The sequence below is a fragment of the Mercenaria mercenaria genome, chromosome 2, assembly GCF_021730395.1.
Source record: "Mercenaria mercenaria strain notata chromosome 2, MADL_Memer_1, whole genome shotgun sequence".
Lineage (NCBI taxonomy): Eukaryota > Metazoa > Mollusca > Bivalvia > Venerida > Veneridae > Mercenaria > Mercenaria mercenaria.
Window position 1 is genome coordinate 75263217 of NC_069362.1, and position 17799 is coordinate 75281015.

General features: G+C 35.3%; 1 protein-coding gene across 50 annotated transcripts in view; it reads right to left on the bottom strand.

Moving 5' to 3' along the window:
• Positions 1-17799, bottom strand: part of LOC123564339 (titin homolog) — a 244984-nt gene that overhangs the window by 120484 nt on the left and 106701 nt on the right. For 42 of the 50 annotated variants that reach the window (XM_053536978.1, XM_053536991.1, XM_053536997.1 and 39 more), the window contains 9 exons: positions 15929-16153; positions 8795-8976; positions 6252-6463; positions 5307-5511; positions 3668-3688; positions 2223-2319; positions 1137-1365; positions 344-595; positions 29-110 (listed from right to left, as the gene is read on the bottom strand). In XM_053536978.1, coding sequence (XP_053392953.1) covers positions 29-110; positions 344-595; positions 1137-1365; positions 2223-2319; positions 3668-3688; positions 5307-5511; positions 6252-6463; positions 8795-8976; positions 15929-16153 — 1505 coding nt within the window. The remainder of the gene's footprint in view (positions 1-28; positions 111-343; positions 596-1136; positions 1366-2222; positions 2320-3667; positions 3689-5306; positions 5512-6251; positions 6464-8794; positions 8977-15928; positions 16154-17799) is intronic. The other 8 variants (XM_053536971.1, XM_053537010.1, XM_053537011.1 and 5 more) reach the window with 3 other exon arrangements.

The following is a 17799-nucleotide window of genomic DNA, read 5'->3' on the forward strand; positions in this document are numbered from 1 at the left end:
TACTCTATGTGTTGAAACTATACATTACCTATTCCATGTTCTCGGAGAAGGGACTGTCGTTTCTTTACCTCCAGGGAAGCTTCACCTTCAAGTTCCATGGTAGAAGATGACTGAAGTGAATACAAGAGGTACGTGTTCATATATTCTGTGAATCTACTATTGGGTGATCATGGTATAAAGTACAGTACAGAAGAATGTTTTACTCAAAATGATGTATAACATATAAACTCAGAAACATTAATTTTTTGTCAAAGAAAATTTTCACTAGAAAAAAATATTGACATTTCCAGTACCACTGTAACTTAACGGGGAATAGAAATGAGTATGTAATAAAAGAACTTACTTTAGACCATCCTGGCAGGGTGATGTTTAGATTACAGATGGGATTTTGAGGAGCCTCTCCTCGTGCCACCTTAGGTTCTTTCATGAAAGCCACTCTGGCGGCCGACTCTTGATCTTGGTCTCGAATCCGCACTGTACATGGCAGGCGGTTCTCACGAAAAGCTTTGAAATCGATGAAGAGTTGGTCGCCAGACTTTGTGACAGGTATCAAATTTCCAGCCATCTCAATAAACTGTTGCCTTCCTTCCAACACCTACACAGAAAACATAAAAGGTATCAATATAATAATATGAGCCGTGCCATGGGAAAACCAACATAGTGGGTGTGCGACCAGCATGGATCCAGACCAGCCTGCGCATCCGTACAGTCTGGTCAGGCTCCATGCTGTTCGCTTTTAAAGCCTATTGGAATTGGAGAAACTTAGCGAACAGCATGGATCCTGACCAGACTGCGCGGATGCGCAGGCTGGTCTGGATCCATGCTGGTCGCAAAGCCACTATGTTGGTTTTCTCATGGCGCGGCTCATATATATAACTGATCAATATTCAGACTACAAGATGAAAGTACATTACTGAAGAGTTTGGAAGATGAAATGCTTACTGAGAAAGTTCTAAAGATTAAAGTATGTTCGAGGACAATTTCATTGTTAAAGAAGAACTGAATCTAAGTTCTGACAATCTACATCTGCTTTGTTTCCTCAAATGTCACATGTCAAGAATGTTCTCATTTCTGCTGCATTTATTTTAAAATTCATTATTTATGCATTCCAAATGTTCCAAGTCTTCTATACTGACCTCTACATCTCTGCTGCGCGCTACCTCTGTAAAGTTCTGTTGTTTCTCCAATGTTTTGTCTGTACGTTCATCAGTCATACAAAACATTCGCAGCTGACCTTCCTCTGTTCCTGTACGTTTAGCAAACATAACAAATCTAGCCATGTATGGTACATTGATGGCTTCATGGTATATCTCAGTGGCCATGCTGGCCGATTCTGTTGTTGCCTGACAATCCATTAACCAAAACCTGGAATTTGCATGAAAAATATACAGTTAGGTCATCTTGGATGCTTTTTTAAATATGTGCCTTTCATAACAGATACATTCCCTTAAACTAATAGGATACCAGATATCCACATAATATTACAGAAAATAATATGAAATGTAACTTTGCTGTGCCAGATTTCAGAATTTTTTTCTAAAATATTCAAGTCATACATGTTGGTTCAATAGCTGTCCACAGTTCCATCAATTCTCATTACAGGGGACAAAATCTTTTTTCAGAGACAATTCATCGTGCAGGACTAGTGACTTACAATTGCTACTCGTCCTGCAATAGAGTTCACTAGTCCTGCAATTTTCAGATGTCCAACATATTTTTGCAGACAACACTTCTACATGTACAATGTAGAATACTGCAAATACCTGTGATATAACCAATGCAAAGTCTGATTTACATCATATGCGCCATAGCAACAAATGGGCACCTGCAAGTACCGGCTCGCTTCCTGTTTCATTTTGATGCATAAACACGAAAAATCAGAAATAAACAGCTTGTAAACTGATATTACGACAGTGTTGCACAACTATTTAGCCGGGATGGTCTGATTAATTGGAACAGTCATTTATACTTGGAAAACTGCACTTGTCCTGCAGGATGACCTTACAGAAAATTTCACTCGTCCTCTGGCCACTTCTACTGGTCAATACAAGCCGAAAAGTGGAATATATGTCAATGCTCCGAATAAAACATGGTGAAATTCTATTACTACAGCCCAGTTACCCACGACAACATTTGTCATATGTGAGAACTGGGACTAGTTCTGCTAGATACAGCGTGGGTATAATGAGCTAGCCAATAGGGTAAGCAGAAACTATGCTAACCTTGCTGAGACTGTAGTTGTGAATGAGACACAATCATTGGTGAACTGCAGGTTTTTGTTCTCAGTTATATCTTCCCATACAGCGGCATTAGCTCCTCCTACAATACAAAAGATCTGGTGAAAATGTTATAAATTTTTGTCTTTTTACTTGGAAAATAAACAATATTTTTTGAAATCACTCCCTGATACTTTTATAGAAGACTCTAAGCAAAACAAAAAGTGTCATTATGAATCATTGTTGTTAAATGTACGCTCTAAAAAAGACAGAACAAGACAGCTAGAAACATTGCAGTGGTTAATAAATGCTGGATATATCTCCAAACTGAAAAATACAAATGTTTGCTGGTCAGTTGTTTGAAATTTGAAATATGTAGTGACATAAGATGTCTTCCAAATTCTATCACAGAAGTATGTAGTTTATTACTGACTAAAATGTTCTCAGGAAATTAACAACACAAATATTTACATGATTATATACTTATACTCATGCATATGTTTTTTCTTGATACTGTTTTACTTTATATCTCAGTAAAGAAAAGGGAAAGCATTCAGACCTCAGTAAAACTTATCCAAAGTCGAGACAAAGCAGATGTGTTTTAGAAGGTGCCACATAGCAAATTGTAAGCAAGGTGCCAACCCTTTCACAGAAAAATTTCATATCATTTCCCAGAAATACTGCCACACCATTAAAGGATACAACTTCAAACACAGTTCTTTTTTAACATATACAGATACCACTGAATCTTTGGCACTGTCCTTACAAAATTTTCCGATTCATCAATTTTGTGTCTGTTTTCATTTTTTGTAAGAAAAATATATAATGAAAGGTTTCTTTGTCAAGTATTGAGAAATGTTTTAATGTTTTTCTGTATTAGAATTCAGGCTGAATGTTAAGCACTTAAAATTCTATATTGTTTACAAGTGACACAAACTTTGACCAAAGGTTATAAAACTTGAGGTTTGAAACTGGTCTCCAAACATAGCTTTATAACTCTGGATCCAGTGCAATGATGAAAACTTTCATTCTGATAATAAACAATTATACTGCCTTCACTTTTTTTCTAGCACTATCTACAAATAAGTCTGAGATACAGTTCTGAAATAAATTGAGCCGCACCATGAGAAAACCAACATAGTGCATTTGCAACAAGCATGGATCCAGACTAGCCTGCGCATCCACGCAGTCTGGTCAGGATCCATACTGTTTGCTAACGGTTTCTCTAATTGCAATAGGGTTTGACAGCGAACAGTATGGATCCTGACCAGACTGTGCGGATGCGCAGGCTAGTCTGGATCCATGCTGGTCGCAAATGCACTGTTGGTTTTCTCATGGTGCAGCTCAAATACTGTTTTAACTGAATAAATAATTTTGAGACAGCACATGATAACTAGACAAAGAGACAATACAGGTGATTTAGCTTGGATACATGACAACATGTTAGTTACCTCGATGTACGGCATGATTGCCTGTTAGTTTGCAGTAACAGAAACAAGTAATTATTACAACAATATAAATACAAATATTTGTCTTGTGAATCAATAAAAGTAAATACACAGAAAATACACATCGCAGTAAAACCTTACTCACAGATGACAAAATACCAAAAAAAAAATTTCCGAACCAAGATTTGTATATCTGTGAAAGTTTTTTTTCTTTAAATTTTGTTTTTGTAATGTGCTGCTATTTTCATATTTCTAAGAAAACTGACAATGCATGATTATGTGAAGTCAGGATGTCAACCCTTTTGTTAGTTTTTATCCAAAATAATACAAGTACATGAGGATTTTGGCTAAAATATAGGAATTTACAAGCAAAATAAAAAGTAATTTCAAATAAAATTGAACTGGCTCTATCAACTTGCATTCCTTTTTATTTTAACACAATAGAACACTTTATTACAGTGTTATTTGGCAAGTTGTAAGTTATGTACAAATAGACAAATCTCTATGTATTCGAGTGAGTAAAAAAATTGACAAAAACTGGGAAAATATTGGAAAATAACATTTGAGTTGACAACCTCCGAAACAATAACATGTTTTTTTTCTTTTATTCTTCCATTCATAAATAGATTTCACAGCAACACAATACAAAAATTATGTTGCTTGGTCAATCATTCAAATGTTACGTAAAATAAGTGAATTATCTGTGAGAAAGCAGCTCAAAGGAATTTTCAGAGAACATGATATTATTTTGTATTGGCTTCAAGTGATTCCAGCCGAAGCTTGGGGACATATGAAAATACTCTTTCTAAGTCATTGGCACAACACACTATCTCATGCACTGCATAATTAGCTAATGGTAATTTTCTAGATGCTATTCTGATTTTTCATTTGTTCAAGAGACATCTTAAGAATAACTATCTGTAGTTAATCATGGTGTGCATACTAGAGAGTATACTATGTGCAGGACATAGAGCCTGCATACAATATAAGATGTTAATGTTTAGCCTGCTAATTTTCTAAAATGGACTGGTCCATCATTCAATTTGGGCAATATCATTTTTTATTCTAAGGGGTGTTCACTGAAAATTTACTGACTGAAAAGCAAACAGTGCAGATCATGATCCGTGCAGGCTGATCTGGTCTGCACTGGTCGCAACGGCAGAATCACTTGCCACCAGCAGGTCAAAGGTAAAAAAGTATTTTCCTACTTCATCTCCAAGCCTCTGTAGATCCCCAATAAAGCACAACAAGTTTGATTCTAATATGTTATAAAGCAGTTACATTATGCATCTCTAACTGATGTCATATTTATTTATCTAAGTAAAGGGGTACAATTATTGAACCCCATTTTCTAACATCAGGATGACTGATGCGTAGTAACTGCTGGTCACATATTAGAATCTATGGTTAGAAACGAGAAATAAAGCTGTTAATTAATACATCTATGTGCTGACACAAAAAAAATTCAAGAAAACTTTTCTTAAATATGTAAAAAGGAAAATGCTGTGCTGCTTTTTTAAAACATTAAAGATGTTTTGACTTCGATAAACAGAATGCGACACAAAGCAGTTATAAAAAAATCAGATATTTTTTATAATGACAAAACCTGGATAAACTTAAAATGAAATTTGATTAAACGCACCTGTGATACTGCAAAGGAGGCGTAATGTTGGGTTCTCATTTGGATATTGGTTGATCATTCCCTTCTGAGCCGCCTTCGGTACAGGTATGGTCAGTGTTATCGGCTTGTGGAATTTACGTCTCCGTGGCTCTACAGTGACAATTGGACTGCATGCCACACGGTTACCAAACAACTTGGAAATAATCTCAGGGTTAACGGGCTGTGCCTGTTTGAAATAGAATTGTTATGTTTGTAACAACATGACAGCAGATATATAATCAAATTTTTTAACCTCTAGCATGCTAGGTAAATTGTCGTCTGTTGGAAATGTCCTCTGCTAAAATTGTTAAGTTTCATTCAATTTGCTCCAAAATTGGAAGAAATATTGTCAGAGTAGCAAACAGCTTGGAACCTGATCAGACGCCGATTTAATCGGCGTCTGATCTGGTTCCAAGCTGTTTGCAAAGGCTGTTAAATTCGCCTGCAGCAGGCTAAGGGTTAAGCTTTATTACCATTGTAGAATACCATCCAACAAATTCCGAACGTAAGATCTTGGTTACAAGTGTTATGACTGAAAAACTCAGCTCTTCAAACTGAGTGTCCATACACAAAAAGGTTTTTTATTTTTAGTTTTGTTTGTTTTGGGTTGAATGTCTTTTTTCAACACTTTTTACAGTGTTTCAGTTATGTAACTGCGGACAGTTAACCTAACCAGAGTTCCTGGATTCTGCACTAGTGCGAACGTGTTCTCTGCAAGTAACTGCCAACTTCCCCACATGAAACTGAGATGGAGGACGATTGATTTCAGACACAATGTCTTTTTATCAAATGGTCATAAAGAACATATGCCTCGCCCAGGGATTGAACTCAACCCCAAGTCCGTAGATCTGTGCTCTACCTTTTGAGCTAAGCGGGTGGGCTTCTATACAAAAGTGCATCATATAACAAATTGCAGAAAGTGCCAACCTGAAGTCCAACTCGGATTTTCTTGTTCAATGCAGCTTGTGGGAAGACAGCCTGGACCTGTGGTACAACCTTGGAGCTGATCACACCACCTTCCTCTCCAATGTACTGATTCTCTATCCTCACACGGGAAATGATGGCAAAGTACTGTGGCAGGTCGGTAGTCAGGATACGTGTAATTCTCTTGCCAGCCAATTCATCTTCACCCTCAAAGTCTAAAACCAAACAATATTGTCATCAGATAAACTGAAAGAATGTAAGAAGTCTGGATCATCTGTGTTACCAGCTTTTGAAGCTACGCAAACTACAGTGAAAGTTTGTAGTAAAATGAAGTATGAAATTCATTATTATATAATTTGAGCCGTGCCATGGGAAAACCAACATAGTGGGTATGCGACCAGCATGGATCCAGACCAGCCTGCGCATCCGCGCATTCTGGTCAGGATCCATGCTGTTCACTAATAGTTTCTCTAATTCCAATAGGCTTTAAAAGCGAACAGCATGGAGCCTGACCAGACTGCGCGGATGCGCAGGCTGGTCTGGATCCATGCTGGTCGTATACCCACTATGTTGGTTTTCTCATGGCACGGCTCATTTATCAATTTGGGGAGGATTGGCTAATGTAAGTTAAGTGACATTTTACAGCAATGTTATAAGAATATCTTATTTTCTAAAGTAATTTTTTTTCTGGTGATAAACAATAAAGAACTAGCATAAATCTGGTTACAACAGCAAATCACAAAGATAAACACATGTTACTGTTTATTTCCACTCTTTTTGATTGTTATACATTTTACAGTTTTGAATATTATTGCCAATCATCTGGAACAATATTTTAGCCAAGCACATTTTCTTTATTTATTTTGGAGGGAATAAACAGAAGTGTAATAAATCTCACTAGCACTAAAACAAAGAAAATTTGATCAAAAATCAATTCACTACAACAGAATCAGATGCAGTCACAAAAACAAAATCCAAGATTGTGCTGTTTACATTATAAGAGTGAAATCAATGTAATAATGTGCACACATCAAACAAAGGAAAATCGTTAATACAGACAAGAAACCCAAATTGGCCTAAGTTGCTCACCTGAGGAGGACCGCAACCTTTATACCTTGCTTCTCAGCAAGTTTTGTGAACATCCATTACGCAGTGCATCAAAGTTATTTGAAGTTTTTTTTTGTTTTTTGTTTTTTTTTTACTGTGGTAGTCTCTAAACGTGGCCAAGTGGAAATATTTTGAACAAACTTAAAGAAAGGACCATACAAGACCAAGTTTAATGAAGATCAATCAACTGGCTCATGAGAGTATGTTATTTAAAGTTGTTTGTCCTGTCGAAGGAGTCCAGCAGAACCACTTTAACAAGTATGAGAGAGGACAATCCAAGGATATAACTAACCAAGTTTAGAGAAGATCCATTCACTGGTTCATGAAAAAAGTAGTTTCAATTTTTTTCTGTTTTTAGGTCTGGCTGACCCTTCAAGGGCCAAGTGGACTATTTTGATTTGGTGATGATCCATCAATAAGTTGTTTAAAGGCTTCTCTATTATTTTTTCTAGTGCCTCCATTTGAAAATAGTGGAAGAGAACCTTATAATGATGCGACAGACCAAGAGTTTGAAGGTACACAAGAAGAATTAAAAAAGTAAAAGTGTTTTTGTTTTTTTTGTATTTTTTAACTCTATCAGCCATTAACAGCCAACTGTCCCCATTTGAACAAATTCGGGACAGGACCTTATAATGGTGCTACAGACCATGTTTGATGGAAATCCATCAAGTAGTTCATGTGAAGTCATTAAAAGGTTTTTTCTATTTCTAGCTCTGTGGACAAGTTTAACCATTTGAATAAACTTGATAATGTCCATGCCAGGATACTACTGACAAAGTTTGGTGTAACTTGTAGTTTCAGAGAAGATGTTTTAGTAGAAATGTTGGCACAGGTTGATGGACAATGACACCGGACCATTTACCTATACTTATAGCTCACCTTGGACAAAGTTCACATGAGCTAAAAATGTAATTAATGCTAGGTGATCTTTAGCACATCAAACCTGAAGGTGAAAACAAATCTAATCTAGCAAAGAATACTCTTAAAAGAGTTGGATGATATCTTTGATTTACAAGAAAATGCAAAACCATTAACTGGATTTTAAAAGTTTACAGTCATAAACCATCACCATTAGCTTTATTTATGTACCTAGATCTTATATCTGAAGGTTTCGACCCAAATGTGTAAGTCTGCTACTCATACTCATAGCAGTGAATTTCTTCTTTTCTTCTTTCATATCCATTTTGATTAATAAGGTAAAATTGTATAAATTATATTACTCCTTAGAGAGGTGTGTGTGTGTTCAGGTTTAAGGTCTTTTTCAACAATTTTTCAGTCATATAAATAACGGTCTACTTGTAGCAGTGAGCCCAATGCCCAACTTTATAGTGCTGCTTCAGAGAGGGTTTCATATTGAAAATGACTTAAATTTGATAGAAGTGTTAAGATATCATAAAACTCTATAACAAAACAAAAACAATACAAAACATAAAGCTCACTCAGCATGCTACTTATTGGTTTCCCACCCTCGAAAGTTCCAGCCATCGCCTGGGCAACCGCATCATCAGTGGCTACCAACGGGTGCTCATACCAGGTCTCACCATTGTCACTGCGCATTATCTGAATTTCCCGTTCTCTCTCTCTCAGTGAAGCAAAATGTGGTACTTCAATCAGTACAGGTCTGGAAAAAATAAATGCACATAATCAGGCTAAGTGTTTTAAGTACTCCACTTATATAATCAAATTCCTCTGCAAAGGAATAATGTGTAATATAAGGGAGACAACTACTCATGGACTATTTATCTCTATAATTGTGTCCCTTCATTTTATTAAAATCAAGTGAATAATTATTTGCTTTATGTTGAGTAACTTATACAGGTTACTTCACATTTAATGGGTGGTGGTATGGGAGAGTGTTGTGCATTTCAAGACCAAAGATTGTCAAGTCTAACTAGGTGAGAAGCTGCCAGAATAACGAGGTAAAACTACTTTGCAAAGCTAATATTTCCAGGTAAAGACTGACACCCTTGAAGTAATAGTATCTTACTACCTGACACATAAGATACGGAAGTTATCTATCCAGACTGTTATCAGGGCAGACACATATATAAACATATCAGTTATCTCTAAAACGTTTCTTGACCTTGCTTTGGCCTGATCAATACCAGCTGATAAACTCTACCTTTTCAATTATTGTAACAAAATTCTTTCCCTAAAGGTCAGATGATTGTAAGATAATTGGATTAATTTGCAAGATAAACTGGTACTGCATTTTTTCTCTAATGAATACAAGACTGTACCATTCTGTGTCTCATACTGTGCTTTAATTAAACTGTTGTTATCAAGTTGTGGTTTAAATAGTCAGAATAGTTGGTCATCTATTTTTGGGAGTACATCATGCATTAATAGCCCAATTTTCTAAACCATTGTTGGATTTTGGAATGTCAACAGTGACACTATACTGTCTTATACAGCAAGGCATTATTGACTCATCTCAATCTTTTGCCTGCCATTGTTCCTGACAATTTTCATCTTGTTAGCTTACAGGAATAAACATGCCAATAGTTAAATGTTTCAACTGAATTCAAAGATTTCCCTGGCATTCCAACTATGTTGGCAACTCCTCATATAATTGCAATGTTATTCAGATAATAACAAATATACCAACGCTGGAACTCACATGAAAATCTTTATACCTTGTCAATTTGGTTTAACTTTAGCAAACTTGTTTTTTCCCCCTGATCTGTACCTTTAGATTTATTTGACTACAAATTTTTGACAACATTTATGCCTTTCTTATTGTCTTTTTACAATCCTATTACTAATTCCTATGTCTGCAGTTATTTTATCTAACTCTGTATCTAGGTCACCCAAATTTTTTGTGGTGTAGAAACACTGAAATATATTATTTTGAAAATCAAGTTTTGAAGTGTTCTCATGCAATCACACAGTAGGTATAATAAATGTCACTCCATTCCCTTGCATGTAAACTACTTAAAATGTCAGATATAACAATCAAATGGAAATCAAATTGTAGCATATAATTTCCACCAGAGTCCTCTTGGGTGCCAATTACAGGTCTGTTGTCTGGATAGGTCAGCAGTGTCACAAACACTACCCAATCAACAAATGGACCTCAAAGTATTCACAGACTAATGAAGAAATGTCAGAAGGAGATAAAAATAAGATTCAACAAAGACCATGGTGTACTTTAACCCTTAATGTATTTATGTAACACTGAACTATTTCAACTATCTGTTGTAATATAATACAAAGAACAGGGAACTGGACAAAAAGGTATATTCTTTATCTATTTTTATATCAGATGTCATACATGAAATTATATAGAATTTATTGTTAAAAGTTCTCTAAAGCCTACCAGGATGGTGTCTGGCTGTATTCCTTTCAGCGTCATTATTTACAAACAAACAATGCATGAGAAAACATGCAATATCTCAATATTTCTAATTGAATGTTTGATTCACTAGCAATCAGCTCTCTCTAGTCTCAAGTGAGGCTGTAATTTGTTCAAGGGTCCACTTCCTGTCAACTTTTTTCTTCCTTTCTCTCAATAAAAAGTATCAACAGTATCCTTCCCTACTCAAGGTGGTTTCTGAACAAGCTTTTTTCCATCATATACTTTATATATATGAAAAAAATCATGTGAAAGTCTAGGTTCAGAAATAAAATACTTCTAAACAGGTAGTTGCAAATTGTAGCAGCTACTTTTTCTGCAAACTGTAGGGGAGCAGTAAATATTTTCCACAGACAGAGGCAGCATCAAACTTTTTCTGCACATATGTCTTGCAGCAAATAATTTTGCTGCACAAAGAGGTAGCAGTAAACTGATTCTTTAGCTTCTCATATAAAGTGTTCTTTCAAATACTCTCTTAGTAATATGCCCTCATACAAATCATTCTGTCATAATTTTGCACCCATTAAATATGCCCTTATATAAATGGTTCTTTCAAATGCCTTCAAACAAAATTAATAGTTCTTTCAAATGCCCTCACATTCATAATTATACCCTCACACAATTTTTTTTCTTTCAAATATCTTTGACTATGCCCACATGTAAATGGTCCTTTCAAATGCCTTCATATAAATATGCCCTCATACATATAGTTCTTTCAAATTCCCTCACTTAAACAATTATTTCAAATGGTTCTTTCAAATGCAACTTTTTTTCTAATGGCCCTCATATGAGCATTCTTTCAAATGCTCTCATATATACAGTTTTTTTCGTAAGTCCTTATGCCATTAAATGAACGGTTCTTTCAAATGCCTTCGTATGAATGACTTTCAAATGCCCATATAATGAGTTCTTTCAAATTCCATTATAAAAATGGTACTTTTAAAAGCTCTAATATGAAAGGATTCTTCCATATGCCCTTGTATGAACAGTATCTCAAATGCCGGACTCTGCACTGGCAGGCCATATCTTGAAAAGGTACAGAACTAGAGCAATAATGCTTTGTATTACACATTATATTCAAACTTTGTTATCATTTATTTTCATTATGATCTATATTTTTACATGCTACCTCAACAACTATGTATGTCATAACACAACAGAAACAGTGTATGCTGCAGAACACCTGGAGAACTATGTATGATTCATAAACACATCTTGGCAGATCTTGCTGCCAAATATTTTATACATGCCAACAAATAATCATAGCCTGCCATCAGGTGACTATTTCACTACAGAACATCAGTGTTCTACTAAATTAGTCGCCAAAGTGATTAAGCAAGATTTCATCACAAACTACAGTTATTTCCCAAGCTGATGCAGCCTGACAAAAATGTAGTCAAAACTTAAAAAAAATTGTTATTATAATTATGTAAAACCACAACAACTGATGGTTAACTTGATTTGAATCAAACTAATTTGTCTTAAATTGTTTTCATCTGAGCACTACAAAGGGGGTTCACCTAAACATATGGCAGCATCCCAAATTTATGACAACATCTAACATATGAGTATACCAACATCATGTTCTATATTCTAACCAACTTTCTACATGTGTTTTACACCACTGCCATCTGCTGCATTTACTTAAACTTAATTTCCTCTATATAACAAATGCTAATGAAATACTGTACCATTATTCATCATGCTTCTACATTTTCTGCCCCCCCCCCCCCCCCCCCCCCCCCACACCCCCACTTTTCCAGTCTCCGTGGCTTATCAGCAGTATACAAGGTGCTGTAGATACAGATAAAGTCTTCATGTTGGGCTTATCTATAACATTACCTCATGCAAACATTTACCTTGATTTTATTACCTGATAAACATTACAGACTTTCTACCATACACACTCACTCTTGTCTCTCTTGATAAAAATACTGATTTTACATGAAAACAAATTCCTTACTCAAGCTCTGACAAGATTTTAGGAAGTTCCTTCTATTATGGTCGAACCAGTGATGCCAGAGCGACTATAATGAACTTCTATTAGAGTAAAATAGTAACTGGAATCTTAAAATTAGTCAAAATGTATCATCATTAGCTTGGAAGTATATCAAAAATGCATTTCACTACTCCAGACTCTGCCTTCTTGGAGAAACCAGTTTAGTGATATGAGGAAAAGCAGTTATGACCCAAACAGGGATGTAACCAGGTCAAGCCAAGCCCAATGGCTGACACTTACTTCATCCACTAGACCCTTATTCCTCCCAATCAGGGAAAACAAATCTCATTGTACTTGTCATAAATTATTTTTACAGTTTTTTAAAGAAGTTTTAAACTGACAAGATGTATACTTATATCAGATCTAGGATATCATCTTTAAACAGACATTCTGTATAGACCTCTGTAAATTTAGGTGCAGGAAATCTGTTCAAATTCCAGTTTAAGTCAAAACCAGTTTTACAGACTGCATGTATAAATGAAGGTGATTTGTGATTTTTAGGCATTATGGATGAATTCTCTGAAAATTTGACAAAATTAAAGTGATCCAAACTATCAGTTTCATCTATGGAATAAGTAATACATTTCATTTTAACAATTGTAATTTCAACCAATGTCTGTAAATTTACAGACTGAAAAATCTTTAGTACATTCATAGAGTATCTGTAAAAAAAATGTATATTATATTTACTTCACTTTGAACACCTTTCTGAAAGACCTGAACACTTTGTGTCAAGGCTGAAGTAGGACAATAATACCTATATAATTACCTGTGGATATTAACATTCCTATAACAAATCAAAATTGCTATACGTCTATATTCGCGTATAAAACGCAGTTTTGGGATCATATCTTCGTTCCTAAATGGCTGCTCTTTAAGCGCAATAACAAAAAATTAAGTGAAAAATTTTAAAAAAGTCCCCGAGTATTACAGGGTCATGACATCTCATTTCCCGTTGCAGACATGTACTTTCGTTTTTCGTTTCCGCAGCCCATGCGCATAGCAAGATTGCTAAAAACATTAACGGACACTACCGTATTTCGGTCCGCTATAAAGATTAAATTACTACCTATTTAACATTTGATAGATTAATTGCGAAAGTTATATTAATTATAAATGTATTTTTTTCCGAGTCCCTGCAACCCGCTACTTTGTGTTTATCGTCAGCCTTGCATATCGTTCTAAAATCTAAACGGACAAGCACCGTGTTCGGTCCTCAATAACGATCTATTATTTACTTACTTTACGATTTGGTAGTTTAATATCTGAAGTATTTTTTATTTACAAATGTATTTTTTTTCTTTTAAAATCAAAAAATTCTTTCAGAAAATCTGACGAATTAGCTTTACTTAAATTAGAAATGACTGATATAATTGAGCAAAGAAAATACTTTTTCACCGCCCGCAAACAGAGAGTTAGTAAAAGTTAATTATCCCCAATTGCATATGATACGGTACCTATAATTGTTGCAAGTGTAAACTGTTAAAACGCACCCATTATAAATCATCTGAAGGTGCAAACTGTTAAATAAACACATGTATAGAAATAAATGTATCATAAACACTGATTGATGTTAATTGGCGACTTCATAGAATAGTCGGCTGCAATTATTTTAATTCTGCCCTCTAGTCAAATGAAGGTACAGTAGGGATGTCTAGCCACTCGGAACTGGAATATGATTGGATAACATTTCAAAGTGGGCATTTCCATATTTGATTGACAAATGTGTCAGATTTACTGCCATAAAAGTACATGTATCCTAATCTCGCCACCTTTTTTGCTATCTTATCAGTAATCAATCGATACGTAATTGTCAGTTTTTTTGTGTGTTTGAAATATGTGATAAATTAATGCATTATTAGTTACCGTATGTCACATAAAATTAAAATATGTAATTTGCTTTGTTGTTTGTTTGCTTTTTCGAACTTGCGTTAATTACTTTGGGAAAATTGGAGAGGATATTTTATCCTCATTAATTTTCTCATTGTATGCAGCGCATGTTTGAATGAAAAATCCTAAACATGTATTGAGATCCTTTGAAAGCAATTTAAAAATTGCGTATCCTCGAATAATTGCAAGAAATACATTATTTTCCTAAACATTCTGTGTTACTGTTTATGGAAACATGGCCGAACATCAGCGTTTCTAAGCATTATGAGTAAAATGGGCGAATATCGTCACATTTCTAGACGTAATTTCTCCCGTTTCGGAGATATTTTGTGCATATTATTACAAATGAAAGTGGATTTTAGAATACTTTATTTTATTCTACATATTATGAAACAGATTTTCAAGTTCCTTCAAAAATAAAATCGGCGAAAATCGTCAATTTTTCCGCCGTTTTGAAGTTACTACATTGCATTTTTACACACGAAATTGATTTTAAAATAATTTATTTTATTTAACAATTATAAAACAAGCCTGCAAGTTCTTTTAAAAATAAAATCGGCGGATATTGTCAAAATTTCGGCCTTTCTTTAACCTTTTTCCGCTGTTACTAATTCATTTAAATTCTGCATTTTTACAATAAAATTGTCCATTTTCTGCTATTTTCTGTCGCAAATCATAGAATGTTGGGAAAAAAAATGCATCTCTACAAATTTCTGATGTAGTTTGTATAAAAATATGACTGCGTCTTATACGAGGGTCAGTGCAAAACCTCCCCGATCGATAGTCCAATATCAGGATGCGTCTTATAAGCGAGGGCGCCTTATACGCGAGTATATACGGTATTTACTCAGATATTGACATAGATCATTATCGAAAATGTAAATACAAATCTGAACAAACTGTTTACAATATGGTGTTAAAATGATAAGACACAGCTGAATATGGTTTTTGCATGTTAAGGAAAAACTGGAGAAAATGTTTTCAGGTTGTATAAAACATTAAAGTGATCAGACATGCAGCTGTTTGGTAGCAAATCAAGCCGCCTGAATGTCATTAGTGGCTTTTATGACCATTTTACTGCACAAAATGGGGATTTAACAGATGTGGACACAGAGGAATATTTGACATGTATTCAAAGTCAGGTTTGATATCCGTTTCTAGGACCTCACCAACAGCTAATGATTTTCCACAGACAAAACATGTACACAATATAATTATACTTACTTGCATTGCTCAGTTTTGTATTTACGTAAAACATAGACCACTTACCTGACAGCATACTGTAATCATGTTGCCATGTACTGTACATGACAGAAAAGTTCTACTTACCCCAAGAATTTAGTTCCGTGTGGTCCCATTTCGATGATTCTGTTAGCTAGAGCTTCTCCCTCGTTCACCACAGGCGGGTGGAGCAGTTTCTCCTTCTTGATCAGTCGGCATAATATCCTTGTCGGCATGGATGCCTTGCCTGGCGGGATGACAAATCGGATCCCGCTGTGCCGTGTACCTCGCATCGCCCCACCTCGGGCATCCACCATGAAACTCACAAGGAAGCTGCGTTCAACAATTGTCATCTTGTTAGTTAATTGAAATTTTCCAATCCAACAAAAATGAACTTTTTTGAATTTTTTAAAACAATTTTATTCTTCAGTTCTGATACTGTTACAACTCTTCAATGTTAACTTTTACTTTATTGTGTTGCATGAAATATAGTAGAGCAATTAAATCCACATTCCACTGATTAATCCTTTATATATACACAAGAGAAGGGAGAAAGCATTTAGTAAATCCTGTTAACTTCTAGACTGATTATTTCCTGTGTTCACTGTACAATGTTTACATCCTGACTGAACCAGTTATCAGTTTTTTTGTATATTTGCTAACATGTATCAGTGCATATCTCTCTATCTGTCCTAAAGATGAACCTCCTACAGTTTTTTTCTTTTTATTGTTTTCTGGCTACTAATTATATCCTGTTAGAACAATGGTGGCCTCTGAATGAGCTGGAGAGCTGGACTAATTACAAACACACATGAAATAATGCATGTATACATGACTGGTGATTATTTCATTAATGGGTAGTCACATATACCATCATTAAACAATTAACCCCCATGAGAAGGAACTGACACCAGTATCCAATCATGCAATCTTAATGAATGGAGAACATTCATTCAGCTGGTGATACAGAACAGGAAATATTCCCCTATCTCACTCAATAAACCTGCTTTATATGAGCCGTGCCATGGGAAAACCAACATAGTGGGTATGCGACCAGCATGGATCCAGACCAGCCTGCGCATCCGCGCAGTCTGGTCAGGCTCCATGCTGTTCGCTTTTAAAGTCTATTGGAATTGGAGAAACTGTTAGCGAACAGCATGGATCCTGACCAGACTGCGCGGATGCGCAGGCTGGTCTGGATCCATGCTGGTCGCAAAGCCACTATGTTGGTTTTCCCATGGCATGGCTCATATTATTGAAACATACCTCAAACAACTGCAATCTTTGATAAACAGACAAAAACAAGCCAATGAGCAAAGAATTCCAAATTGCCTAGAAATACTGAGAAAACTCGGAATGCACGAGTGCACGGTACATTATACTCTAACTTTTATTGTTTTTCTTTTTTACAACTGAACAGTTTCATACAAGAGCAACATTGAAAAAGCGATCAAACATATATTTAAATACAGGAAAGCTTTAAAATGCATCAATTAAATCATACATCAAAAAATATCCAATCAGAAATAAAAGTAAATGCAACCAGAATTTGTTTGCCAGAATTTATGCATAAAAATCAATCTCCAGGAATTCTTATCAATCTTGGCACTTAATATTCCATTAGAGAGATAAGGTATCAACTAGTAGCCTAGCCAGAAAACCTCACTGTACTATTCTTAAACAGCACTATCAAAGACCTTACAGCAACAGATGAAATAATAAGCTGGCACTAAGATGCGAAAATCCGAAAAACTGTAATGAAATGATTTCCAACAAGAATTTATCGGTAATTTCCCCGAGCATATAGTTATTTCCCACCTTCCAGAATTACACCAAAGTTGGCTGATATTCAACAATTTCTTAGAATTTCACAGCATGGTGAAACTGTGTCTATATTCAAGTCCTGGGTAAATACAACTTGGAAATGTAATCAAATATGGCCAACAGACTGCGCAAAAACTTATCTAATATAGTGCTCC